The sequence below is a fragment of the Sander lucioperca genome, chromosome 22 (genome assembly GCF_008315115.2).
Source record: "Sander lucioperca isolate FBNREF2018 chromosome 22, SLUC_FBN_1.2, whole genome shotgun sequence".
Lineage (NCBI taxonomy): Eukaryota > Metazoa > Chordata > Actinopteri > Perciformes > Percidae > Sander > Sander lucioperca.
In genome coordinates, this window is record NC_050194.1 from 11,972,575 (window position 1) to 11,997,837 (window position 25,263).

The 25,263-nt window shown below is 41.3% G+C and overlaps 4 protein-coding genes across 13 annotated transcripts; 2 read left to right on the top strand and 2 right to left on the bottom strand.

Moving 5' to 3' along the window:
- Positions 1 to 683: 683 nt before the first annotated feature.
- On the top strand, positions 684 to 9,919 carry LOC116044337 (circularly permutated Ras protein 1-like). 6 transcript variants are annotated; one of them, XM_031291461.2, is made up of 21 exons: positions 684 to 1,008; positions 1,278 to 1,393; positions 2,554 to 2,796; positions 3,274 to 3,507; positions 3,610 to 3,747; positions 3,853 to 3,930; positions 4,035 to 4,108; positions 4,364 to 4,540; positions 4,632 to 4,673; positions 4,940 to 5,029; positions 5,252 to 5,403; positions 5,520 to 5,601; positions 5,814 to 5,944; positions 6,053 to 6,137; positions 6,253 to 6,359; positions 6,491 to 6,603; positions 7,461 to 7,578; positions 8,109 to 8,249; positions 9,320 to 9,416; positions 9,521 to 9,547; positions 9,654 to 9,919. In XM_031291461.2, exons 2-21 carry the CDS (start codon positions 1,309 to 1,311, stop codon positions 9,741 to 9,743), a joined length of 2,304 nt encoding a protein of 767 aa, XP_031147321.1. In that variant the 5' UTR covers positions 684 to 1,008; positions 1,278 to 1,308; the 3' UTR covers positions 9,744 to 9,919. The 6 variants fall into 6 exon arrangements, with proteins under 6 accessions (XP_031147321.1, XP_031147319.1, XP_031147318.1 ...); XM_031291459.2 differs by having other exon boundaries at positions 686 to 1,012; positions 3,604 to 3,747; XM_031291458.2 differs by having other exon boundaries at positions 686 to 1,008; positions 3,604 to 3,747.
- Positions 9,920 to 10,391: 472 nt separating this feature from the next.
- Positions 10,392 to 11,121, bottom strand: LOC118494301. Its single transcript, XM_035997845.1, is given in 3 exon segments — positions 10,392 to 10,566; positions 10,718 to 10,798; positions 10,801 to 11,121. Coding segments are annotated over 3 exon segments (384 nt in total). The 5' UTR covers positions 10,936 to 11,121; the 3' UTR covers positions 10,392 to 10,398.
- A 152-nt stretch (positions 11,122 to 11,273) lies between these two features.
- Positions 11,274 to 14,521, bottom strand: znf668 (zinc finger protein 668). The gene is made up of 2 exons (XM_031291463.2): positions 14,410 to 14,521; positions 11,274 to 13,830 (listed from the first exon to the last, which is right to left on the bottom strand). Exon 2 carries the CDS (start codon positions 13,820 to 13,822, stop codon positions 11,834 to 11,836), a length of 1,989 nt encoding a protein of 662 aa, XP_031147323.1. The 5' UTR covers positions 13,823 to 13,830; positions 14,410 to 14,521; the 3' UTR covers positions 11,274 to 11,833.
- znf646 (zinc finger protein 646) lies at positions 14,074 to 25,143 on the top strand. 5 transcript variants are annotated; one of them, XM_031291456.2, is made up of 5 exons: positions 14,933 to 15,094; positions 15,835 to 18,644; positions 18,887 to 19,251; positions 19,510 to 19,966; positions 21,508 to 25,143. In XM_031291456.2, the coding sequence occupies exons 2-5, from the start codon at positions 16,054 to 16,056 to the stop codon at positions 22,400 to 22,402; spliced, it is 4,308 nt and encodes a 1,435-aa protein (XP_031147316.1). In that variant the 5' UTR covers positions 14,933 to 15,094; positions 15,835 to 16,053; the 3' UTR covers positions 22,403 to 25,143. The 5 variants fall into 5 exon arrangements, with proteins under 5 accessions (XP_031147315.1, XP_031147313.1, XP_031147316.1 ...); XM_031291455.2 differs by lacking the exon at positions 14,933 to 15,094 and adding an exon at positions 14,074 to 14,220 and having other exon boundaries at positions 18,887 to 19,966; XM_031291453.2 differs by lacking the exon at positions 14,933 to 15,094 and adding an exon at positions 14,466 to 14,562 and having other exon boundaries at positions 18,887 to 19,966.
- Positions 25,144 to 25,263: the final 120 nt, after the last annotated feature.

Here is a 25,263-nt window from a genome sequence, read left to right on the forward strand (position 1 = left end):
TACCCTTGTGTTGACTTCGGGTCAAATTGACCCGTTTTCAATTTTTGTTTTATATCAGAAAATATGGGACGTAGAAATAAGCCCTGAAAATGTGTAGAAGACAAATTTAACAATTTAAAACGTTGAAAAAAGCAAAAACAAACTGTGAAAAAAAGGCGTCAAAAACGTCGAAAAGAAAAGTTTTTTTCAAGGTTGACAGGAAGACAACACAAGGGTTTAAGGCAAACACAAAAGACAAAATAACAGACAAAAAGCAAAAATATATGTGTGAATATGTGCCACCATTTTCAAATAAATTTCAAATATTTCAATTGTATATGTTTTTTTGTTTGTTTATTTTGCGATCAGGTAATTTATTTCACACGATCAGGTAATTTATTTCACATATAAATTAATTTGATTACATGAATCAAACAGAGGCTTATAGTAAGATACTGAAAGACAAACTTTGGTTTTAAATTGTTTTTTAGTTTAGGCATTCATTTCTTCTGTCCTCAGTCCTCCAGTACACAGAAGTCTTGGCATTCCTAAAAACAAATAAAATGACATATCACATGAGAAATGCTATTATTTTAAGTGATAATAATATAATAGCATGACATAATATATACATTTCACTAGCAAGATATGTGTATATGAAAGAACATGACAGGATAGTCTGTGTAGGCCAGGGTATTTCTTTACTTTGAAAGGCATATTAATCATTTTGACCTTCGACCTTTTACTGCCCTGTTTCTCAATACATCTTCTTCCGTCCATTTTTATTTACGCTTATGAAACGTTTAACTTGAGTTTGGCAATACGCAATAAATGTTGCAGCTTTGTGCGCACACCACACTGCGGTATCAGCCAGACTCTTTAGGAGAGAAACCTGCTGGACAAGACGAGACGCAAACGTTGAATAACCAGACGTCACACAGTTAGTTGAAACATTTGTGAGACTTGGGAAGGTTTCATGTTTATGGTTGTACTGTAGGCTACTGGCAGCACTGGAAGGACTCTGCACGTGTAAGTACGTCTTGCTTATTTTGAGAGGATGGGTTCATTTTATATCGCAAAAGGTTTACATGTTGGCTGCTTTGTGTGGATTCAGTTGTTGCTGTTTTTTTTTACAGTAGCGATTCATAAAGGCGTGTCAACATCAGGAACTGAATGTCACATGCTCCCCAGAACAACATTGTAGTCTAGGCCACTGTAATTACTTTGGATTGGACTGCAATTATGTTTGTTTTTTATGTGGTAAAGACGTTAATGTATCTTCTGTAATGTGTTATTAGGTCCTCTCTCTCACAGGCAGGTGGAGTCATTATGGAATTTGCTTGTGGATTTGTTTATGTGCGGCCATCAGTGAGTCAGAAAGACGCCCCAGGATCCAACGTCATTAAGCGCTCAGGTGATTTATTTCAAACACTTCCAGACATCAAATAAAAATCCAAATTTATAACACTAATACTTGTTTAAAAATACACGTAATTTTTCTGGGTCCACTTTCCTGTTTAGTTTTCTCAATTCCACAGATCTCTTGCCAGACACAGATTTCTTTTTTTTAATGCAGCTGCAATAGGAGTTTGACACGTGACAGAATTTCAACTATTTAAAACATCAACGGATTTTATTGTGGGGTGTGTACAAGGCAGCAAGGAAAAGAAAATAATAGATGATAACTTACAGGCAAAGGTATCAGGTCCAAACAGAAGTAACTGAAAATCCACATGTTAACAGGAATGGGGCAGGAAAAGGGTGCAGGCAGGTAGAGATTCAGGTTGTGGGAGAAGAGGCTGGAGAGCAAGGGCAGTAAGCAGCTACTGACTTTGGAAAAGGGGATGGTATATATACTGACAGGTTGATCGGAGGATGGGACACAGGTGAGCAGAAGGATTTGGGCGTCAGAGTTCGAGGGCATCTGGTGGACAGGTGGAGAATGACAATGACTGCAAAGCTTCACAGAAATGCAGGGGCTGGGAAGTGGGAATGGGAAGTGAAAAACAACTGAGGCAGCTGTCGTCACAGTCAGTCTCAGATTCAAATAGCTTCATTGTTGACTCACCAGTTTGAAGAAACCCACCAAAGAGACACAAAGCTTTCACTGTGACACTATGCCTATCACCAACGCGTCACTCCATTCTCTGCAGGATGGCAAAAAGCCTTTTTGGAAAATATAGATTCAGTCATAAACTGAAGAATAAGAGAGAACGATTAAAACAGTTAATGCCAATACTTAATTACAAAATAACTGCTAATTTATAAATACGGAATTGTGGATTTCTCCTTTCATTACAGCTTTCTGTGTGACTGGTTGTTTAAGTACCATTAAGTATTATGCAATCAGTGACACACACACACAACCTCTCCCGTCTATCTTAAAGGCCACATTTCTTTCAGATACTTTGCTTTTCTCTATAAAAGCCATCTGCCACCTGAGTCACATTTCCTTCACAGCACAAATGTCTTTGCTGCACCAGTTGTTTTGTCTGCGCTCGCATTTCTTTTGCAAGACGCTGTTCTCAAATTAACAGCCACTGCATATTTATTTTTTATCTCTATGCTTTTCAGCTCTTCTCCCTCCTGTTAACCGGATCCGTCCTAGCACTCCTCCCCCTCCTCCTCCTTCAACAAACTCTGCAGAAGCCAAATCACAGAAATCCCTCCAATCTTCCTCCAAGGTTATTGAACAGTTGGAAAAGAGCAAGGAGGTGAAGAAGGCTGTGAAGCCCATTGTCTTCTATGAAAATGCAGATAAACCGGAGGCAGCTACTTCCAGCAGTATAACTCCTCAGCAGACACCTCGAAAAACAGGTACTGTGAACGTGGTAGTATATGGCTGAATAAGTTTAGTTTCTGTACTGTAGTAGTATTTACCCAAATACCTTAGATGTATTAGTGTTATCCTCTGAGTCACACTCCACTGATGTCTACCAAACACACAGAAAAGTTAGCCACTGCTCTTTCAGTTATTAAAGTTAAACAAATTAAATAAAAAAGGCTTTATTTAATCAGGAAAGTTTGCCTCTCGTTTACAAAAACAATCCAACATATTGGATTGGTACATCCCAAGTGAGAGAAAATGTGTTTTATTATAATATGGGCGAACTAGCCCTTTAAGCCTATAGTTTGATTAATAGATGAGTTGAGCTGCAGGTGGTAAATCACTGTGTGTTTGGTGGTCCACTGCTCTTATGTAGGAATTCCATTGCTCTGCAGCCTACTGAACGAGTGACAGTTTATTTTATTTTGGGTAAATTGTTCCTTTAACACACTGCCGCTATCTGCCAGCTCTTCTTCCACCACACATGAGACCTGCAACACGCAGCCAGTCCCTTCCTTACAGCCAGCCACTCCCTTCCTCCAACACCAACAGTCAGACATTTACCTATGACCTCCCGAATGATGAGCCCGATTTAAATTCCCATCCCTGGGACCCAAATTACTCGTACACTACACCAGAAGGCACAGGGTGCAAGGTAAAGCTGCCAGCTGACACTAGCAGTGTGTCAACCCAGACATCAGGTAAACGCACAACTTTTTTTCTCTATTTGCATTCATTTTTTTATTTGACAGTATTAAGGAATAGACAGATCATCCTTATTCTTTTCTGCTTTCAAGCATCAGTCCCACCTCTTCCTCCGAGACCTTCATTTCTGCAGTCAATGCCAGAGTACCTGGTGCTGTTGCCCGCACCCTACTTATCTCGCTCATCATCTAAGGAATTACTCTCAGACACGTCACTTATCTCATCTTCTAGTAAAGGTAATTTGCAACAGTCTCTGTCACTCTGTCAAAAGAATAACACTTTTTGTTATGTTTTTACACCACCAGTGATTGTGTTTAATGCTCTTGCTGCTCCCTGCTCAGGATCAGCCGATCAGGGGCCACTGCCGGGGAATCCTAATGTGCTCCTTGTCAGTTTAGGAAAATTACTCTCAGAGGAAAGTCAGTAAACTTTTATCATCACCATAAAACCTTAATTATTGCCCATCTAGTTAGATTTTCAGTCCTGTTGGCATATGATGACCATGATGTTTGCATATTTCCAGTGCAGACCATACAAGGAGAACCCACCCCCTGCTCACAGTGTGGCTCTGTGCTGGAGTCCTGCTATGCCAATGTGGTATTTCATTCCATCTTTATTCTAAGTAATAATAGCAACACAATTAAGAGGCATTGATTTAAAATGTGAATAATAACTGTATATCTCCTACTACTTTTGGGAAAATACAGAGAATGACAAGTGTAAGCATTATTGTTCATAACATAATAGAACAATGAATAACTGGGTTTGGATTAATTGATACAGGCTGCAGAGGTGACTTAGTTTGTGTTGGTAAGGTTTCTCAGTATGTTCTCTTCTTATGATGAACTGCAGGTTGAGGACTGTTACTTCTGTCAGCCATGGAAGCCGACCAGCACTCCCAGTATACCACAGTGTCGTCACCAGGATGGCCTCTTTCTGCTCTTTCCTAATGAAAAGCCCCTGTGTGCTGCTGACGCTCTGCTGCTCTTCTGCATCGACATCTCAGGCTCCATGAGCACAACCTCTCAGGTAAAAGCACACAACCTGACGCTAATCTGTTTACTGGCTTTCACAAATACAATCTGTGGTGTTTCAAATGATCAATCTCTGTTGTTTTAAGAGGTCAGAGGGAGAGCAGGTTGTCCAAAGATCTCGTCTTGAAGTGAGTTTTTTTCCCTCATTTTTAACTTTGTAAGACTGAAAAGTGAACACTATGTGAGTCTAAACATACTGTAGGTCCAGTTAGAGTTCGTTTAAAAAAGGGCAAACTCTCTAAGTAACACAACACATCATAAATTGACTTAAAAAACAGCACTTACAAAATGCTGTTTGTGTACATGCACAACAGATAGTACCACAAGAATAGCAGCTGTCCAAAGACGATATCTAGATGTTGTTGGTGATAAGAAATAATTTTCTTCCAACCAGTTTGTCCAGGAAGCTGTGTTGCAGTGTGTTCAGAGACTAAGTGAACAACAACCTGACAAACGAGTGGGACTCATCACCTTCAACTCTCAGGTACATACATTGAAAAACAGTTAATTTCATGTTCACAATAGATTTGTATAGACATTTTCTTTCCTAATTCTATTACTGATTTTGTTCTCTTAAGTTTGTGTCTGACTTATATTTGATTTTTCTCCCCAGCTTATTATTTTCTCATATAGAAATGCGAGTGAGCACAAAAATGACAAGTATTTACTGCTGCTTTTCTTCATCCCCTAATGTTTTTATTACCAGGTGACAATGCATGGAAATGAGCATTTCACGTCACATTCCCTGAGCGGTCCTGAGTTAACTGATAGCGACTTTCTGAAAAAGGCTGCAGACAGTTTCCCCACTCCACCTCCACTCTCACAGACCAAGGACTACTTACAGAGACAAGTCAGGGGGTAAGGAAAAAAAGCAGTAATTTGAGTACAATCAATTGTTTTTTGTATTTTATTACATAGTAGTAACTTTATCCTCAAATAACAGATGTGCTTTTTAATTTTCCTCTTGTTGAAAGATTATCTGAAGGTGGGACCACAGCTCTCGGACCAGCTGCTCTCCTGACGATTGCAATAGCCTCCAGACAGCCGGGGTCCAAGGTAGGTTCGGTCTTATTAAGAAAACTATACCAGATGTATATGCGTACGTTTTAGCCCATGTAGTACATTATACATGTGGCATGTAGTAAATGATAATTTCACAGCACTGCATAGATTTAGCAAAGCTTGTGCAAAAAGAATTCTAAAAGCAACCATATGTCAATTTTCCAAAAAAATACAATCCTGACCTGCAATTCCTGCTGATCTTGAAGGTGATTATCTGTACAGATGGAAAGGCCAACACAGATTTGGGGAATCTAGAGGAAGAGGATATTGATGCTCGCACCCTCCTCTCATCCACCATCTTCTACCAGGAGCTGGGGGAATATGCTGCCAATCAGGGGTTGGTACACATCTCCTCATCAATGTCAAGAATGGAACTGCTGAACAGACTATTGGTCTAGTGTTGTGCTGTAATGAAGTTCATACTGAAATGTCCTTCTTTCATTAGTGTTACAGTGTCTGTGCTGTCCATAGAGGGAACAGACTGCAGGCTGGATGAGCTAGGGAGACTCGCTGATCGCAGTGGAGGGACAGTAAGATGTGTTGTGATGTGTTTCAACATTTGTCAGATTTTTATATTGAGTAACAGTAGTTTTTATAATGTATATCACTCATCAGATCTTGTTATCTGTGTGTTTTGTCCCCCAGGTGGTGATAACAAGCCCCAATAGGTTGCACCAAGAGTTTGAACAGATCATTGAGAACAGGACCATAGCCACTCATTGCACTGTCACATTACTGCTGCCCCAATCACTGTAAGAGATGTGCTGTATAAACCTTGAATACTGACATAAATCAATGAATGAATACTTCTTAAATTCTTCATTGAGTGGTCTAGTTGGCACATGAATGCACTTCACTGGACTGATGTTCTGCTTTGGTCCAGATGTATGAAAGGAGAGAGGGAGGCAGGACACAAAGGGACCAGAGAGGTGGGGAATGTGGACCCAGATACAGAGATCACCTTCCAGTTTGGAGTCAGTAAACAGGATGCAGAAGGTGAGAGAAAACGGGTACAGTATGTCACAATTCACAGACATTTGGCATGTCTCACTGCAGACTCTAAAACTGCATCCATGTCTGGCCAGCCCACATATCTAGCAGCCAATGCCTATATCCTTGAAACCCCTGGATGGGCCTCAGGATGTTCCATAAGGACGTGTCAGACACCAGATGAATTCTCATGTGTTCGATTCTGTACCCTTGGTACACCACCTTTGGTGCTATAAAGACACATTTTTCACTCTTCAGTCAGAGTCCTGTGGTGGAGATTCTGCCAATGACGCGGGTCATCATGCCCAGACACCAAAATGTCATTGAGTTTCATGACCACCCGAGGAAGTCTTTGTAATGTCCATCTGAAAATCATCCAGAGTTAATACATTCTTATAACTTTTAGTGATCCCTTGACTGTCCAATACCCAATAACTAAATACCTGTCACACCATCCCATCAGCCTAGCTGTACTTTGTGTTTAGTGCTAAGTAGCAACTGTTAGCATGCTAACAGGCTAGCTAAGGTGAAGAATCCTGGTAAATGTTGCCTGAAAACATCAGCATGTTAGCATTGTTTTTGTGAGCATAGTAGCACACTGATGTGCCAGATGTTGCATCAGCTATGTGGTGCTCTTACAGGCCAGACCGCTGTTTGACTCATTCGACCACTGCCACACTTTATATTTATAAAATAAAAAATAAATTTATATCATATTTGCTGATTTTCATTGTACATCTATAAACCAATCCAGGCCGTGTCACCATATGTAGTATGGTCAAAAAAGCAACATGTATGTTCTCTGTGCTTCAAAAACAGTAGATCTGTAGATTCATATTTGTTCTTTCTGTGCTTGTCTTCAGTGTCGGTGCCAGCCTCTGGTAGCAGTGTGTCCATCCAGCTGCAGATCAGGTACAGGCAGAGGAAGGGACAGAGAATGCTTAGAGTGATCACCACAGAACGAGAAGTAACTGATGACAGGTGATAATGATGTTTCCATAATTACGGTGTTTCTCTCACTTTTGTTTTTTGAGATTACCTTTACACACACACACACCGCTGAGCTGTCTGCATTCTTATGGCCTCCTTGAAAGCTTAAACAAGTCATTATCTCCTGACATCTTTAATCAACGAGGCATATACAACCTGAGGACAACAATTGATTAGATGTATTATTTTATACCAATCTCAGTGAAGCTTTAGGCAAAGCTGTTTTGAAAATCCAAGGAGTCGAGCTGTTGCTGAGATACAGGAGCCTTCGCATCATGCAGAAATGATTGCGCCATGTAAATTGCATTTCTCATCCATTCTAACATTTAGTCACACAGTAAATAAACCTCTCAACTCAGTCTGCTTGTTTCATATACTGAATGAAGGTCATGCAATTCATCGTCTGAGCGGCTACAAAGTGGCCCCCGTGTGTGTGTTTGCACAGTACTATAATAGCAAGGCTGAAGCTATAAATGTTGAGAAGCACTCTTATGATAAAAATGTGTGACCCTCCTTCTCAGCTTGGCGGCCCTATCCTCTCTCTCTCTGGCCATCATTCAGCTCAACTCGTCACAGGCCAGCGCCGCTCTGGCTGTCAGAGGCCGCTTCCGCGACGCCAGCAGGGAGGGAGAGCTGCAGAGGAAGCTGATCGAGAGAGCGATGTGAGTAACAGGAGGGATGGAGGAAACTCTGACTGACATTTCTGTGTGGGCAACATTTAGAATGAGAGCTACTTAAAGAGCCCCTATAATGCTTTTTGGGATTGTTTCAGTCTTTTAGAGTTTTATATATATAGTTGTTTGTGTATGTAATAGATGTATAAAGTACAAAGAACACATTTCACTCCAAATGGAGCTTTCTATCCCACAGACAGCACTTTTTCTCAACTGCCTGAAAACGGCTCGCCCACATTCATGTTTGAAATTCCTCATTAATGATATCATTGATTGAGAAAGGCAGCCCAGTTTGTCAAATGTGCTGCCCATTGGTGCTGCCTGAGCAAGCACAGCCAGCCCAGTGGCTGGAATTTAGTTGACCAATCACAACAGAGTGGGCCAGGTGACCAATCAGAGCAGACTGGGCTTTTCAGGAAGGTGGGCCAAGAGCTCAGACAGAGTGTTTGAAAATCAAAGCATGTAAACCTATTCTAGTCCCCAATAGTACAAATATGATGCTGAAAATGAGCATAATAGGGGCTCTTTAATGCTGAGGTCTGACAAATGCATTTAATTAGGGGGAATTCTGTATACTAAACACATAAAAGACAAACGACAGGTAAAATGACAAGTCCAGTAATTATGCAGGTGAAGTTAAAAAGGAGTTTAAGAATGCTTTGCAACAAAAATATGTAAATTTAGATGACAAATATGACTGCATTGGATTACAGAAACTCAGAACAAAACTAAGTAAAATGTTAGTTAAAGGAAAATCAGATGAACTGTCTGGCTCTTTAGTTGACATTAAAATGTTCAAATGCAGTACCAGACTGGTCCTCTACATCTGATTAATCTGATGAGCTGAGAATTTTATGATTTTTAAGACCATCAGTATTTTATCTCAAACTGGTGAATTTCTTTTGTAATTCAAAGCTTTTAATGTTTTTTTTCATTCCTTATCATCTACTTGATAATGCCAGTAAAATGACAGTGTCTTTATGCATGCTGTTTATTAGATGCAGAGTATTTCTTAGGCTACAGATACTGTACTACATAGTGAGTCTGTCTGTTTGCAGAATGCATAATCGAAGTTCAGAGGACCATCAAACATACCAAGAATGGGTTAAAACCATGGAGCCTATATACAACAACAGCATACAAATCTTCACATGGGTGAGTTTTTACAGTTTTTTTTTTTTATCAGGTCAGTGTCTCACATTGGTTAGAATGACCACAGTTACTGTATACACTAAACTATTTTTTTTTTTTTTCTCCAGAATAAATCTGTGTTTTCAGACTCACAGGTAAATCAAATAATGTCCTTATTAATTATACTGTTTAGTACTAAAATATTTTGCCTGCTTTGCTTAACTTTTTATGGTCATTCTTGCTTCATTCTGTTCCCCCCAGTCTCTAACAGACGCTGGTGCAGCGCTGCTCTACACCATGAAGCACAGCAACAGGAAGTCCATCTCACTGAAGAATAAACATAAACCCTAGCCAACTGTCAGCCTGCATCTTTTATCTCGCTGGAAGCAACTCTAGTCTTGAATGATAAGAATAAATAAATACTGCTGTTTGACTTTGATTATCTGGCTAAATATCCCCACATATTTCACAGTGTAAATAATGTATTCCAGTATATCAACATAAAACATGACCATCTGTATTATACAGAAACTCATTTCTCAGAGTAAATGATTCCTTTCAGTCTTACATCAAAACTGCTAAGGGCAGTATACATTGGTGTGAATTTGACAGTGGCCCAGTGGCAGAGTTTATGTTTTTGCACTGACCAAAACACACAGGAAAAACCGGACTCAGAAACACCATCATGCAGCTTACACCTAGATCCTTTTGTGTCAGCAAAACAGATCACACAACATATGTAAGCCGCCAACACAACAGTTAATATAGTTCTGATAATGATTATGTAATTGTGTTTTAATATATGCAACTTGTTTGCGCCAGACTTAACAATGCTACAGAAAATGTAATCGCACAACAGCTAAGCATTATTGTTTGCTTTACAAAATATCTATGCACTGAATGTTGTTGAGATACACAGTGAATATGCATTCTTATAATTCATATATTCTAAATCAGAAAAAAAAAAAAAAAAAATATATATATATATATATAAAAGTGTCAATGTTTAATAGTTGCAAAGGTAGTGAGCAATGGAGTACATACAAAATAAGCCTGAACAAACAATAATCATGCCAGAGTTGGATGCCAAAGCATACATGTGTTTCTGTGGGGCGGCCCTCATAACACAAACATAACTCTGAACAGACGTCTGTCGAGCATTTATATGAGCTATTTGTTAATCGTACAAACCAGGCTTCAACCAGAATGTGCAGACTGATTCTGAGTAGGTAAAAGCCTCCTTTGCCTCTGTCTCTATGACTGTCTTGCTCCCAGGGTCTGTAGACACAACCTGAGCCTCCAGCTCCACATCAGTCTTCCCCCTAAGAGCTCATCTCCTGGGCCAGGCAGCACAGGTGGGAGGCAAACAGCTCCATGAGCAGGACAGAAAGGATTACCAGCACATACAGTAGATGAAGTTCCAGGCCACCATCATAGGTTTCTGTAAGTCTCTATTAAAACAGGCTCTGGAGCAGATGCTGTCCCTGGTGCCGTTGCAGGTGAAGTCAGCCTCCAGTTTGGTAAAGGTGGAAGGAGGAATCATTATGCATGAAAACTGTTAATTTAAGCATTCAGAAATGTCACAGCAAATATATACAGTTGTTTGTATACATGGATTGAAGTGGTTCTTAATGTATGTGAAGGTACATTAGGTGTCATTAATGGGAATAAAGTGGGTAGCAGTAAGAGCTGCAGCCCACTGATGGAACACTGCATGCAATCATTTATGAGTGCAAGAAATGTCACTGTCGTCAATACATGTGTTAGTTTAACACCAGATGATGTGCTGACATGACTTTTCGTAAACATCTCCCTCTTCAACATGTAAGATGCTCGTGCCCAGGATATACTACACATGAGGACATAAAAAAAGACCACAAACACATTACTACTTTTTACACATTACACGTTTTATTATTGGTATAAAATGTAATTCATCTGATTGAACATTTTGGAATGCCACTTTTTACTCAACAATGTTATAACACCATATTAGATGATACTGATAAATACACAGTAAAACAGGTACAAATTGTTGTAAATTCAAAGATTTTAAGACAGGCTGTAATTTAAAAAGCATTATAAAAGACATACCTGAAATTACAACATCTTAAGTGATCAGCATACATGTTTGCAACACCACATTTGTATGAAGATTACAACAGATATTACAGCAGATAAGATAATGTCATAGTAGGCTACTTATAGTACAGTATATATTTTAAAACATGAACATTATACGTTACATCTGTCAAATACAATGGCAATGCAAAACAGTGACAAAGCGCTGATAATTTACATGAAGGAGACTATTTTGAGCTTTTTGAAAAAAAGTTTTCTTGAAAAATAACACTGCATTATACCCATCATCTAAATAGATTTAAGGCCACTAGCTAAATATTTGTGGAATAAAAATTCCAAAACAGTAAAAAAGAAAAAGCTCAAAGTCCCTCTTCTTTGATTAAGTACTCTGGCAGAGTCTGAAAAGCAGTCACAGGTACAGTCACTGGAACTGTTAGGGATATGGCACTGGGTTCAACAGTGGAGGAGGAAACCTCACTGGGGGGTGGAGGAGAGGGAAGTGGGTCAGTATGAATAATGTTTATATCACTGAGTTGTGTGGTGGTCGGGGCAGCGTCTGCATGAGTCCGTAAGTGCTTGCGAAGGTAGGCAGCAAACAGGAAAGCTTTGCCACAGTGGGGGCAGCTGTGAGGTTTGCTGGTGGAGTGGATCTTCTGGTGTTTACGCAGTCCAGATTTGTTGAGGAAGCCTTTGCCGCAACTGTTGCAAGCATGAGGTCTCGGCTTGGGGTGCTGCTTCTCATGCTCCTGCAAGTCTGCCAGCTGTGCAAACTCTGCCTGGCAGGTTTCACAGACATGTGAGCCCATGGATACGATTTTGGTAACAGTCAGAGGAGTGGAGTCGATGGAGTGAAGATTTTCATGTGCCTGAACTTCATCCCAGCTTCCAAATGTAGCATCACAGTGAGTACAGGAGAACTGCGGAAGAGTTGTGTGGGCAGTAAAGCCTGAGGCTGACCCGGCCTCTGTCTCCGGTTGTTGTTGTTGTTGTTGCTGCTGCTGCTGCTGCTGTTCAGACTGCTCAGCAAGGTGAGTTCTCTCATGTTTGCGAAGGCTTGAGGACACCACAAAAGACTTCAAACACTCCTCACATTTGAAAGGCCTTTCTCCAGAGTGCACACGTCGGTGCTTGTTGAGGCTGGAGCGCTCAGCAAATGACTTGTCACACTCAGTGCAAGAAAAGGGCCTAAGACCTGTGTGGACAAGCATGTGGCGCCGCAGATCCCAGGATGCTACAAAGGCCTTGTCACAACTCTGGCATTTGTAAGGCCGCTCTCCAGAGTGAACACGCTCATGCACGGCCAGATCAGCTGGCTGCCGGAACCTCTTGGAACACTTATCGCAGGGGTAAGGCTTGAAACCCAAGTGCGCTCGCTGGTGGCGCCGGAAACTGGAGGGGTCAGAAAACATCTTGCCACACTGTGGGCAGAGGAAAGGCTTCTCGCCAGAGTGAGTGCGGAGATGAGACTGGTAAGAGGAGAGCTGGGTGAAGCCTTTACCACACTGCTCGCACTGATAGGGTTTGTTCTGGGAGTGAATGCGCTGATGGCAGGCCAGGGAGGAGGAGCGGGAGAAGGCTTTGCCACAGTCTGAGCACAGATATGGCTTTTCTCCAGTGTGGGAGCGCTCATGGTTTTTCAGGTCCTTCAGCTCTGTGTACGTTTTCCCACATTCATCGCAAGCGTACGGCCGATGGCCTTGATGGTTCCTTCTGTGTTTTCGGAACACAGAGGGATCCGCAAAACTCTTACCACACTCAGCACAGAAGTATGGCTTTTCTCCCGTATGAGAGCGCAAGTGCACCTTCAGTTTAGACAGGGTGGGGTAGCTCTTAGAGCACTGACGGCAAGAGTAAGGACGCTCTCCACTGTGCTGTGTCATATGGATCCTCAGGCATATAGCTTGCATAAAGGCCTTACCACACTCTGTGCATACAAATGGTTTCTCCCCAGTGTGAGAGCGGCTATGGTTGCGTAGCTCTGTGGGTGTCTTGTAAGCCTTGTGACAGTCGGGACACTGAAAGGGGCGCTGGGCTGAGTGAGTGCGCTCGTGCTTTGAGAGTTGAGCCTTGCTCGAGAATGTTTTAGTACACTGAGAACATGAGTGCTGTTGCTGACGGTCCTTTGCATGTGCCGAAAGCTTGTGGCTCTGCAGAGCTGACAGACTCCTGAAAGCCTCTGTGCATGCAGAGCATTTGAAGGAAGCTTTGGCTTTTGGAGGTCTGCCTCTGCCACGTTTTTTTGCAGGCTGATCCATCACCAGCTCTTCTTCTTGTTGGCTCCCTTTGTCCTGTGCAGGAGGGGTGTACTGCTCTGCAAGAGGTGGGCTGCCAGGCTGAGGAGAGGCCATCTTTATATCTGTAAATAGATTATATTAAAAATAATATTTGTAATAATTATGTAAATAAACAAATCATAAGAATAAGAATATGAGACTGAAAGATTGTTCCTCAGACATCAGGCTAAAGTCTATGACAGATATGCATTAGGACAGCAGATCGTCAGTGAGTGTACCAGGAAAAAAATCTGTATAACGTTATAACGATACATATACTATATGTGGGTGTGCATTAAATCACAAAATGGCTGGCATTAGGACCTCAGGGACAATAAGCTAACCGCTTTGATGCCAGAGGAAGTTGGCGATGCAATGACAGAAATCCCTGTGTGACTGACATGTGCCCGACCGGAATCGAGGATTAAAGATCACGAGTCAGTGCGATGGAGTTAACAAAACAGAAACGATATGTACGTATTCATTTTCGCTAGCTCTCTCGCTAAACAAACTCAAAATGGCTGGCTCTAGGACCGGTGTCCGGCTGCACCAATTCACTCGACAGTGTCGTCACCATCATGACCGTGGCTGTGCGGGATGGATTTAGCTAAAATTCGCACTCTTTGCATCGTGTGTGCATTAGAGAAACAACGGTTTCTTACCTGTATATATACATTAATACCTGGCGCCTCGGTACACGACTGCATTTACTGTGAGACGGTGATAGCTGTTGACTGTCTGCAGGGTGGGGGACGGCTCTAGGACCATGATGACGAAAGCTTTCGGCAAGCCAAGTGTGCAACGTTTTAATGCGTGTAAGGAGTAAATATAAATATAAAACACATAATAAATATTTTAGAACCCCATGGTAAAACATGGTAGTTCTAGTAAAGTTAGCAGGTTGTCTGTCATTAAGGAAACGTGCCAAGCTAAAGCGAAGATTGTGTACAATGCTCAGAAGTCAACGGCAGAGCTAGCTAGCTAACTTTAGCTAATGTGCTTTAACGTTAACGAAAACCAGCAGCAGAATAGTGAGATGAACATTTAAGTTATTGATTTTTATTTGAGTTTAATGCTTGCTATGTGGTTACTTCAACGCCGAGCTCGCCGCAGTTTGTATTAACTCGACTTATATGCTTTTAGCCTATCTAGCTACTTCCGAGAGGGAAGCATTTCTCTGCTGCACATTTCCTGTTTCCTAGCAACAAGCGCAATGTGGAAATGGGGATGGAAGAAAAAAAGACAATTGGAAAAAGGGGGTTGCCCTTTACACAATAGTAACCGTTTTTTTAAAGAATGAATGGGAATATATCTTTGGAGGATGGAATTGAACCAGTACTGCAACAGGTATTCAATTCGACGTATTTGCTTACGCTGTGATTCCGCATTCAAAACGACTTCTTGGCTTTTTGGTGCAATGTTTGTTTAGCTAATGTTAGCCATGAAGATGCTAGCTGGGAGCGCGCTAACGTTTGCCAAGTGTTCCGTTATACAAATGTGACCGTAGTAATCTGCCCGCTCTTCCTTATAACCTGGGCGAGTATGTTCATTCTGGTTTTGTTTATAATGTCGGAGAAAATTGGTGTTTGCAATGGCAGTAAATATGAGGCGTTTCCCGGTTTATTGACATAATGTTAGCTAATGCAGTTAGCCTGCTAGTGCAGTTAGTTAGCCTGCTGGTGCAGAGATGTAGCTAGCTAGCTATCAGGCTGGATACCGTTTCTAGCTAACTGCATTTAACTTAATAAGTCTGCCCATGATGCTGGTTACCTGCTGCCAGTGACACATTTAAACTACCACATCGTGGTGGTTCTTTCTAAAGATGTATTAACTTTTACAAATTTAAATCGGGAAACAGACCTTTTAAGGCATAGCAATTATGAGAACAGTTAGCTAAGTTGTAAGTAATTTGTAATGTGGAACTATTGTTTGAAGAATAAACGAATATCTTTAGGAATAATGAGTAATATGTTATTTGTAGCTTCCCATAACATCTACACAACTCATTGCCTACAACTGAATACTGTTACATACATTGCTAATGTATTCACCACAGTGCTAACTGGCATCTCTTCTGTCCTCAACAGCGCAATTTGCCCACTTCTCCTAAAATCAAGTCACCCTTCTAAGTGTGTGGAACTGGTTCTCGACATCTTCTACCGTGTTACCTCCCTGGACACTCCTTGGACTTTATTGTAAAGAACTATCTTCCTTGTATACGGACAATACCAGGCATCTAATGCATTTCCCTCCTGCATATTCATACACTTTGTGTCTGGTGCACTTCATTCAATCGCTATCTTGTAATGGCAGTGCAAAACACTGGCAGGAAAAAAGTTTTCCCTTGCCAACAATGTGGCATTGTATGTCCTAATATGCCCAGTCTGCTTAAGCACATGGATGCTCATCTTGAACAAGAGGAAGAACGCAAATTTAAATGTGATGAATGTGGACGTGGTTATAGGCATGCAGGTAGCTTAGCTAACCACAAAAAGACTCACGAAGTAGGTACTTTTCAATGTAACATCTGTGGTAAAGAAAACTCTAATGCTTTGGCCCTGAAGAGTCATCTCCGGAGCCACACTTCACAGAAAAAGTACTCCTGTGCCGAATGTGGGAAAGGTTTTCGTCTGGCAACACAGCTGACTACACATGAGAAGGTTCATCTTGCCAGGCGAGTAAAGGAGCAGTCATTTAGAAAGGTAGACATGGCATATTCCACACATGAAATTGAAAATGATCACCCACATCATCTCAGTGAGCAGTCTGCCAGTGTTGGGACTTATACAGAAAATAGCCCAGCTGAGGAAAAGACGGAGGTTGTTTATAACACAGAATCTGAGACTTCTGAGGATACAGCAAATCGACCTTTCAGATGTGATTTGTGTGACAAATCGTACATACACCATAGAAGCCTGACCAATCATAAAAAGACTCACCAAGTGGGAATGTTTGAGTGCACAGTGTGTTTCAAACTGTTTAATAACATGGCGGCACTCTACAGCCACCAGAGATCTCACAAGGCAAGAAGTGTGACAGACCCCGATTCAATGGGTGGATCACACACCGGCGCACCACCGGACCAGTTTTCACCTCAGAGCCAGGATGATCCAGTAAATTTTTGCCATTTGTGTCAGGTACTATTCCCCAATGATGAAGAGTTCCAGGAACACATCCAAATGCATAACTCTTCATCTCTGTCGTTTGGCCTTCAAGATACCTTGTCAGAGAACCATAATATATCGTATAACAGCAGTATTGCTTCGCCTGAGTCAAATTTTTATGCATCTCCTATAAATAATGTTCCCTCAGTATCCTCAATAGATAATCATTTAGGCTTTGATCAGCCACAGGAGCAGATTAGAAGTAACAGTCAGGTGTACTCGGACTGCTCCAACAATCAAACGCCACCTTCCAATAGCACTCAGGGAGAACCCCCAATCATAGACACGAGCATTCTCAATCCTGCCCTGAAGTACACTCAAAACACTGACAGTGCAACTGAAATGGAAGAGACTTCAACTGTAGATTCTGACGAGCGTCCCTTCAAGTGTCATATATGCGGTAAAAGCTACCGACACTCTGGGAGCCTCATCAACCACAAAAGGTCACATCAGGTTGGGATTTACCAATGTTCCTTCTGCAGAAAGAGCTATCCTCACCTGGCCGCCCTCAAAAGTCATCTTCGTCTCCACAAAGCTCAGTCATCTTTTGGCCTCAACGATGAGGGAGACTGGCTGTCCTCAGAGCCTCTGACTCTGGATAACCAGCAGGGCAGCTTCTCCTCTCAAGAGGAGGAGGAGGAGGAGGAAAAGGATCAGGAGAATGGAGTTGACCACAACAATGGAGCTTTGTATCATGAGCATTTTAATCAGGACTTTTCCCAGGATATGACTGTGCATCTACCTCACAACGAACACCTGATGCAGAGGCACATGTGTGCAGACTGTGGTGAAACATTTGCAGATATTGCAGGGATTAAGTCTCACAGTTGCCCACTGCTACAGCAGCAACATGACACTACTAGCAGTGACTATGGCAGTAAAATACATTTCCAGGACATTAATGATCACTGTGCCATTGGAAATCCAGGAAGTAATGTTGAGTTCCATGGTCTAAATGAAAGCCACGGCCAAAGTTACTTTGAACAGAACTTCCATGACAATATGAACAGTGATCAGCTGAATGATGGTGAAGGTGATAATGCTGATGAGGAGGAGGAGGATGATGATGATGATGGAGATCTTTATCAGTGTTCTTTATGTGGAAACAGCTACACTAGCATGATGGCTCTCAGGAGCCATCTCCGAGGCCACACACAGTCCCACGATACTCCTGCAAGCTCAGGGCCTTCCTCCATGTCCTCCCATGAAGAAGTGAAAGATGACGAGCCCGGGGAAATGATGATCTGTAGCACATGTGGGGAAAGTTTTGCCAATAGGCAGGACCTGATAACTCATCAGCTTCTACACAACAAGGACCAGGTAGATAATGCTACTCATTTACATATGAACAACAGTGATGTGCCTGGATGCAAGGAGGAAGCACAGAGTATCATCTGTGGCAGCTGTGGCATCTTCTGCACCAGCTACCATAATCTTGAGAACCATGGTTGCACAGCTGAGAGGACAGATGAGTCCACACATGATAAAGAGGAAATGAATGTAAATGATGTTGCCCAGCATGAAGACACGAGTCACGTCAAAGAAACTGTTGATGCCGAAGATCGTCAGTACAAATGTGATCAGTGTGGGCGTTCATACAGACACGCAGGCTCCCTGCTTAACCACAAAAAATCCCACAAAACAGGTGTATTCAGATGCCTCGTCTGCCAGAAGCGCTTCTACAACCTGTTGGCCCTTAAAAACCACCAGAGGTCCCACTTTGATATTAAGAGGTTAGTTCTAGCAAGAATACACATCGTTAATACATTTAAAACTTACATAACATTTAACATACTCACGTTGCAAACTGTGAATGCATGTTGGAAATTATGAATAATTGTTAAACAAAAAAAGCAAAGAGTTGCCTGTAGAGTTTATTTTTTTGTTTGTTTGTTTTTTTTTGCGATTGTTTTGTCATCATGGCTCCCTGTTTGGTAAAAACAGAATTAACCATATGCCTTGTCTCCTTCCCCAGGCATACTTGCAATGAGTGTGGAAAAGCCTTCAAAATTCAGAAGCAGTTACTGAATCACCTGAAAAGGCACAAAGAGAACCAAGCTAAAATCCAGGACCTCAACAACCAGATCCAGGCCCTCATGCAGATGAATGGGCCCAGGTCAGATGGAGAAGTGCAGTCCTTAACTTCAAATGCCAATCAGGCTTTTACTTCGTCTCGGCCCTGCAAGCAGCTGCCAGGAAGGAAGAGAGGACAAACAAAACGTGAGACTACAGTCAAATTAGAGGATGCAGGTGACCAACGGCCTTTTGCCTGTGACCAGTGTGGGCGTACATACCGCCACGCAGGAAGTCTGGTCAACCATAGGAACTCCCATAAAACAGGTGAATATTACTGTTCAGTTTGTAACAACACTTATGCCAATCAACTAGCAATGAAGAACCACTTGCGCACCCACTTTGCATATAAAAAGCACTCTTGCCAAAACTGTGGAAAAGGCTTTAGGGGAAAGAAGCAGCTATTAGCCCACGTTTGTGCAGGCCTCAGAAAGGATGGGGCTGCAGGCAGGAGGGGTCTAAAATCTAGAGCGTTTAAGTGTAAGGAATGTAAGCAGGCCTTTCTCTCTGTTGACCAACTGACAGCCCACACCTGTGATGGACCATCAAGCAGCAGTGATGCACAAAGAAACGTGTCTCCAAATAAAGTGGAGCGGCCTTTCACGTGCAACATATGTAATCGCAGTTACCGTCATGCAGGCTCACTCCTGAACCACAAAAACACCCACAAGACAGGACACTTCAGTTGCACCTTCTGCTCTAAGCCCTTCACTAACCCCATGGCTTTACGCAATCATACACGCATCCATACACAGAAGAAAAAGTATGCGTGTCTCACATGTGGAAAGGCCTTCCGCCTCGCCAGTATCCTGCACAACCACCAGAGGATCCACAACCGGGTGGCGAGTCACTTCAGCTGTCCTGCATGTGGAAAGAGCTTCCAGGGCAGGTCTGGCCTAAAGAGGCACCGCTGCCGCAGAGGTCAGGAGAACTCCCCGAGAGCTGGAATCCAGCAGTCAGAGAGGGGAGACAAGTGCTTCATGTGAGTTACTGTCTGATTTTGAACTGAGTATGTACATTTTGTTTTGTCTATTAGTCATTATGGGGATGTTTTTTTAAATATATATATATATATTATTATTATTTTTTATTTTATTTTATTGTTTAACAAAGCTGTCCTGACCATACTGATAGATTAGCTCATGGCTGGTAAATTACCAGAAATTGTTGTACAAAAATGTTAAAGAAACATTTACTGACAATTTTATTTTTTAACTGTAAAATGTCCCACACAGTACACATCTTAGGTATAATTAATTTTAACAAATTGAAAGAATCCTGATCAACAATATTTGTTTTTGTAATGTGTTATTGTTAATGATAAGGCAACACTGATCTTGAAATCCAGACAAAATGTCTGTGAATTTGGAGATATGGCGAACAGATTTTTGTCTCTGCAAGCTTGTCAAGCAGCTGCCCCCCGATCAATCACAAGGATTCAGTCACATACAGGAGAGATGCTTATAGATCACGATAACATAAATAAAGCAGAATGCAGCGATAACCTCGGCCCCCCACACACCTTTAAAAACTTGACTATTCCCACCGTGCAAGAGGAACAAAACACCAATTTAAGTATGGGCATTTTGATTCCTGAAATTGTTACGGCCATTAAATCTATACCAAATAAGAAGTTGCCCGACCCCGACGGGCTTACGTATTTTCCCTTCAATTGGCACCAATTCTTCCAGCAATGTTTAACGGATGACCAACGGGACTCTGTCTTAGACTTGATACACACATTGTCAACGTCCACTAAACATGGCTTGATACAACTGAAAGTGGTTTACAGAGCTAATTTCACTAATGCTAGATTGGCAAAGATTTATCTGAACATTGAGCCATTACGCCCTCAATGTAGAGGCCAGCCAGCAGACTTAATGCTCATGTTCTGTCGATACGTATTTTTAAAGCTTTTAGTGAGATGTTTGAAACCCAATTTGACCCTGACCCAGTCTGTGCACTGTTTGGTTTAACATTGAAGAAATGCCGTGCTCTCTTACCAAATGGTTGTAGCTTTCACTACACTCCCTGCAAATGTTTAAAAAATGGAAGCAACACACTCCTCTGTTCTTTCCTCATTGGCTCAAAGATATCCTGTTATGTTGTTTTTCCCTCTTCACCTGAGTGTATTTTGTGAGCTGTAATCCTGTGGGTGGGTGGTAGGGTTGGGAATGGGGATTTCAATTTGTCAACATATTTGATGAAACTTCTTTGTAGTTAGGGGATGACTAGGTGAATTGAAGTCAAATATATTCCATGTTTTGTATTTTTTTTTTTTTTCTTGTTTGATAAAAACTTTGAAAATCAATTAAATATATTTACAACAAAAAAATATCTCAGCCAACCGTTATTGTAATTTCAAAGTATTGGTATCAGATCCAGTATTGGTCAGGCTATTATTTTGAAAGTATAATACATTTTTATAATGGTAGTTAGATAGTTAAGAGTTCATTGTTTTGGAAAATGATTTTAGTTATGGTGTAATATCAGGCATTGAATATTAACATATCCCTACTGCAGGTGTGACCTGTGTGGGCGCTCCTACCGCCACGCTGGCTCTCTCCTCAACCATAAAAAGACACACTCCGAAAACCTCCACCACTGTACCTTGTGTCTCCAGACATTTCCTGACCCTCTCACTCTACAGATACACTCCCAGATGAGGCGTCACTGCTGCCCCGAGTGCGGCAAGACCTTCTGTCTGGTCACACACCTGCAGAGCCACATGGAGGTGCACGCTAAGGACCGGTCTGTGGTCTGCAGCCCCTGCCAGCAGAGCTTTCCCAACACAGCCAGCTACCAGCAGCACCAGGACATGCACCACAGGGCTCAGGACCCCTATCAACAAGGTGTGGATGAACCTGTAAATAGCAACATCTGCTGGGACTCAGGAATAAATCAGACCTTAGGGATGGACGGGGTGCACAAGCAGGTTCCACCACCTTTGTCCCATATTCCAGGAAGCATCAGTCATTCACAGAAGAGTAACGAGTCTGCTGGTACAGAGGAGAAGAGCCATGTGTGTGAGCACTGCGGGCGCACATACCGCCACGCCGGCTCCCTCCTCAACCACAAGAACAGCCACAAGACGGGCTCCTTCTTCTGCTCCATCTGCCAGAAGGAGTTTACCAACCTTATGGCTCTCAAGAACCACCGACGCATTCATACGGAGCCCAAGCGCTACCAATGTCTTGAGTGCGGGAAGGCGTTCCGCGTGTCCACTCAGCTCATATGCCACCGACGAATCCACACCAAAGAGAAGCCCTTTGCCTGCCTTCTGTGCGACAAGAGCTTTTCCAGCAAGTCCAACCTGCGGCATCATCAGAAGATGCACCAGAACACCCAGGCCTACGACTCCTCTTTTAGCATGGATGCTAACGCGTTTATGGACTTGGACATGGGGTCTTTCCTTTGAAGCAGATTCCAGAGCGTACAAGAGGACAGCCGGTCCTCAGTTATTCATCCCTCTATCAATAATTGTAAAACAGTATTTATTTTTTTCAGAAAGTGCCACTTGGTCCTGACAAAATCTTCTTTGAAGACATGCACATTTCATTACTGACTTCCTATCTTACCTTCACAACTGATGGTGACATCACTCAAAAGTCTCCAAAGGGTTTATGGGTCAGGTTTTTAATAAGGCCTGAATGTTTTCCATGAATACACAGAATCCCACAATACAGGGCGGCCGATATTAGTCGCAGCTCATTCCTCAATGACAAACCAACCAACCAAAGTGAACAGAGAAGTGCAGCCCAGGTCCATGTTAAGAACATTAACACTGATAACACGTTTTTTTAACACAGTACTATTGGTTATTTCTCCTCTCTTGCTATGTTTAATTGTGTTCAGTGCCTCTGTAAGTTCCTTAGGAAACAAAATATACAAACTATATTTATCTCTGAAACCTTTTCGTCACCTTTGCCGTCAGCGTCAAAGGACTGCTCACTTTCCTTTTGGATCTCACATAGGGCAAGCTGTTATTAAATCAAATACCTCTGGGTGTGTCCAAAGGTCAGTGGCAAAGTGATTTACTGAAATCATATTATCAAGTTAATAGTCGTACTGCTAATAATATCCACGTCAAGTGACATTGTATGCTAAAAATGGATGTATTTAATAATTTATTCCTGTTATTTTATGTGCATATTTTAGTAGAAAAGCTTTTTATGAATGTTGTAAAAAAAAAAAAAAAGTCTTCTAAAACTCATGTAGCCTTTTTAAGGAACGCCACCGGTCGATTTGTTTTTAGTTCTCCGTTACAACAGGCAGGAATGAATGAGCCGAGCATTATTGGCAGCACTCAGGATAAACCTTCAACAGGAACATACCTGATGTGGACAACATTGTAGATAATCAGTTTCTGATCTGAGCATTTTCTTTTAAAATTGTGCCATTTCAACCCTTATAATTTAGCTTATGTAATGGTTGTCAAAGTCACTTCAACAGTTAGCTGCAGCTCCACATGCAGTGCGTGCCGTTGAATTATCATCCATCTTAAAATCTTTGAGGAGCATCAGTTATGTTGAAGTGCCAGTGCCTAAAATGTAAGTCAATTGTAGCATTTTATTGTGAACAAAACTCCTCTCTCGCTGTACTTGTCATATAATGTAAACCACAAAGTTGATTTTATATTGCCCATTACATAATTAGATTTTTTTATTTAAATCTATCTTCTGATTTGTGAACCTCCTCAACCACCAACCGTTAAAACGTCTTAAAGCAGTCGGTAACAGTATTGCAACAGTGAAGTGAAAGTGGTTCCTTTTTGTCTCCATGAATTTTCTTCCCTCAAAAAGGCTTTTATTACAATCACATATAGTGACTGTATTTTTAAAAGAAATTCTGCTAAGCACAAGTATTACTACAAACATACCAGGGCTTTATGGATTAACAAGGACAAACCAGTTTCATCTTCACTGTCCTGTTCATGAACCACTTTACGTTCTGTGAAAAATGTGCAATTATTGATTCTCTGGGTTATTTTTTTGCCAAGTTGTCTAATGTGCCTGCTGTTCCTTAAGTAGTTTCTTATCAGAAATCTAGCTTAAGAGAACACATGGCCTTTGTTTTTATAATATAGTCTGAAATTAGATTTTCTTTATGCCTTATACATTACATTTCATGTGTGTTTGGCACTGGTCAGAAGTATGAAATACCTCATGGAAAGCCCTGCCTACCTAGCAACTGCTACTTAATGCCTCATGCAGCTTAATTGTAGAGAATACACTGTAATGATAGAGATAGTTATCAGTTCAAATGGAATGGATGAAGCATCAATTTTAAGGTTTTACTTTATAGTTCGCAGAAGCTGTTTTCTCCAGAAAATTGTCGTTTCTCTGCAGTTTCTCATTTTCTGAGTTATATTTGCACGTTTGTAGATGTGACACTTGTAGCCTAAGGAGGACAGGAAGTCTATAACCGACCTGTTGTCTGTCGGGGTTTCAACAGGCAAAGAGTCGACTGTTCAATAGTTCACCTCAGCTAGTTTGCGGTTCGTAATATTTAAGCAATATGCTGAAAGTATTGTTTCAGTGCATGACAGTACATCTCATTTGTTTTTGTCTTACCATTGTATCGAGTGCAGTGCAGCAGTTTCAGTATACTGACACTAGCCTTGACAAACCATGGCAACTTGCCATTTTCTGACATATAAAATTGTATGTGTATTAATTGTAACGATTTAGATTATCTTACTGTAACATATTTGTATGCCACGGTAGCCTACATGTAACGACACATGCACATTTGAGTTTAAACTGTCAACTTATTTTTTACATCTAATCTCCCTGTGGCACTTAACATGTTCACTCCTCTGTCATTGATCACAATCACAGCCTGGTATTTGTGGCTTGTGTTAATCTCGGAGCTCTTTCTGTAAATATTTGAAGAAAAATATTGGTTGGATCTATGTACATTAAAATTTTCCTCAGCAGGAGAAAACTAGCTATCGTGTAATAAAAAAAAAATATACCACATGTTCTGATTTATTGGATTTTCAGTGCTCAAAAATGTCTGCTCTCAATTCATATTTATATAACTATTTTGTCACTCTGAAACGTAGATTTTTACTTCTTTGTTAGAACTTAGTTTAGAATATAAGCAAATTATCAAATGAAAGTAGTTGAAATGAATTAAAAGACTTGGAAAGTACAATGTGTTTTTTGTCCATATTTTTCCAAATGATACTGATTGCATGTTGTCTCTCTGTACATATTGAGATGCTTAAGATAAATATTACATACCAGAAAACAGAGCAGTTTGCATATCAACAAG

Bases quoted from the DNA above. Each gene is read 5' to 3' on its own strand.
- LOC116044337 (XM_031291459.2), top strand. From the start codon at position 1,309: ATGGAATTTGCTTGTGGATTTGTTTATGTGCGGCCATCAGTGAGTCAG. The intron at 1,394-2,553 runs GTGATTTATTTC...TATGCTTTTCAG, and splicing joins CAACGTCATTAAGCGCTCAG to CTCTTCTCCCTCCTGTTAAC. The intron at 4,674-4,939 runs GTGAGTTTTTTT...TCTTCCAACCAG, and splicing joins TCCAAAGATCTCGTCTTGAA to TTTGTCCAGGAAGCTGTGTT.
- znf668 (XM_031291463.2), bottom strand. From the start codon at position 13,822: ATGGCCTCTCCTCAGCCTGGCAGCCCACCTCTTGCAGAGCAGTACACC.
- znf646 (XM_031291455.2), top strand. From the start codon at position 16,054: ATGGCAGTGCAAAACACTGGCAGGAAAAAAGTTTTCCCTTGCCAACAA. The intron at 18,645-18,886 runs GTTAGTTCTAGC...CTCCTTCCCCAG, and splicing joins TCCCACTTTGATATTAAGAG to GCATACTTGCAATGAGTGTG. The intron at 19,967-21,507 runs GTGAGTTACTGT...TCCCTACTGCAG, and splicing joins AGGGGAGACAAGTGCTTCAT to GTGTGACCTGTGTGGGCGCT.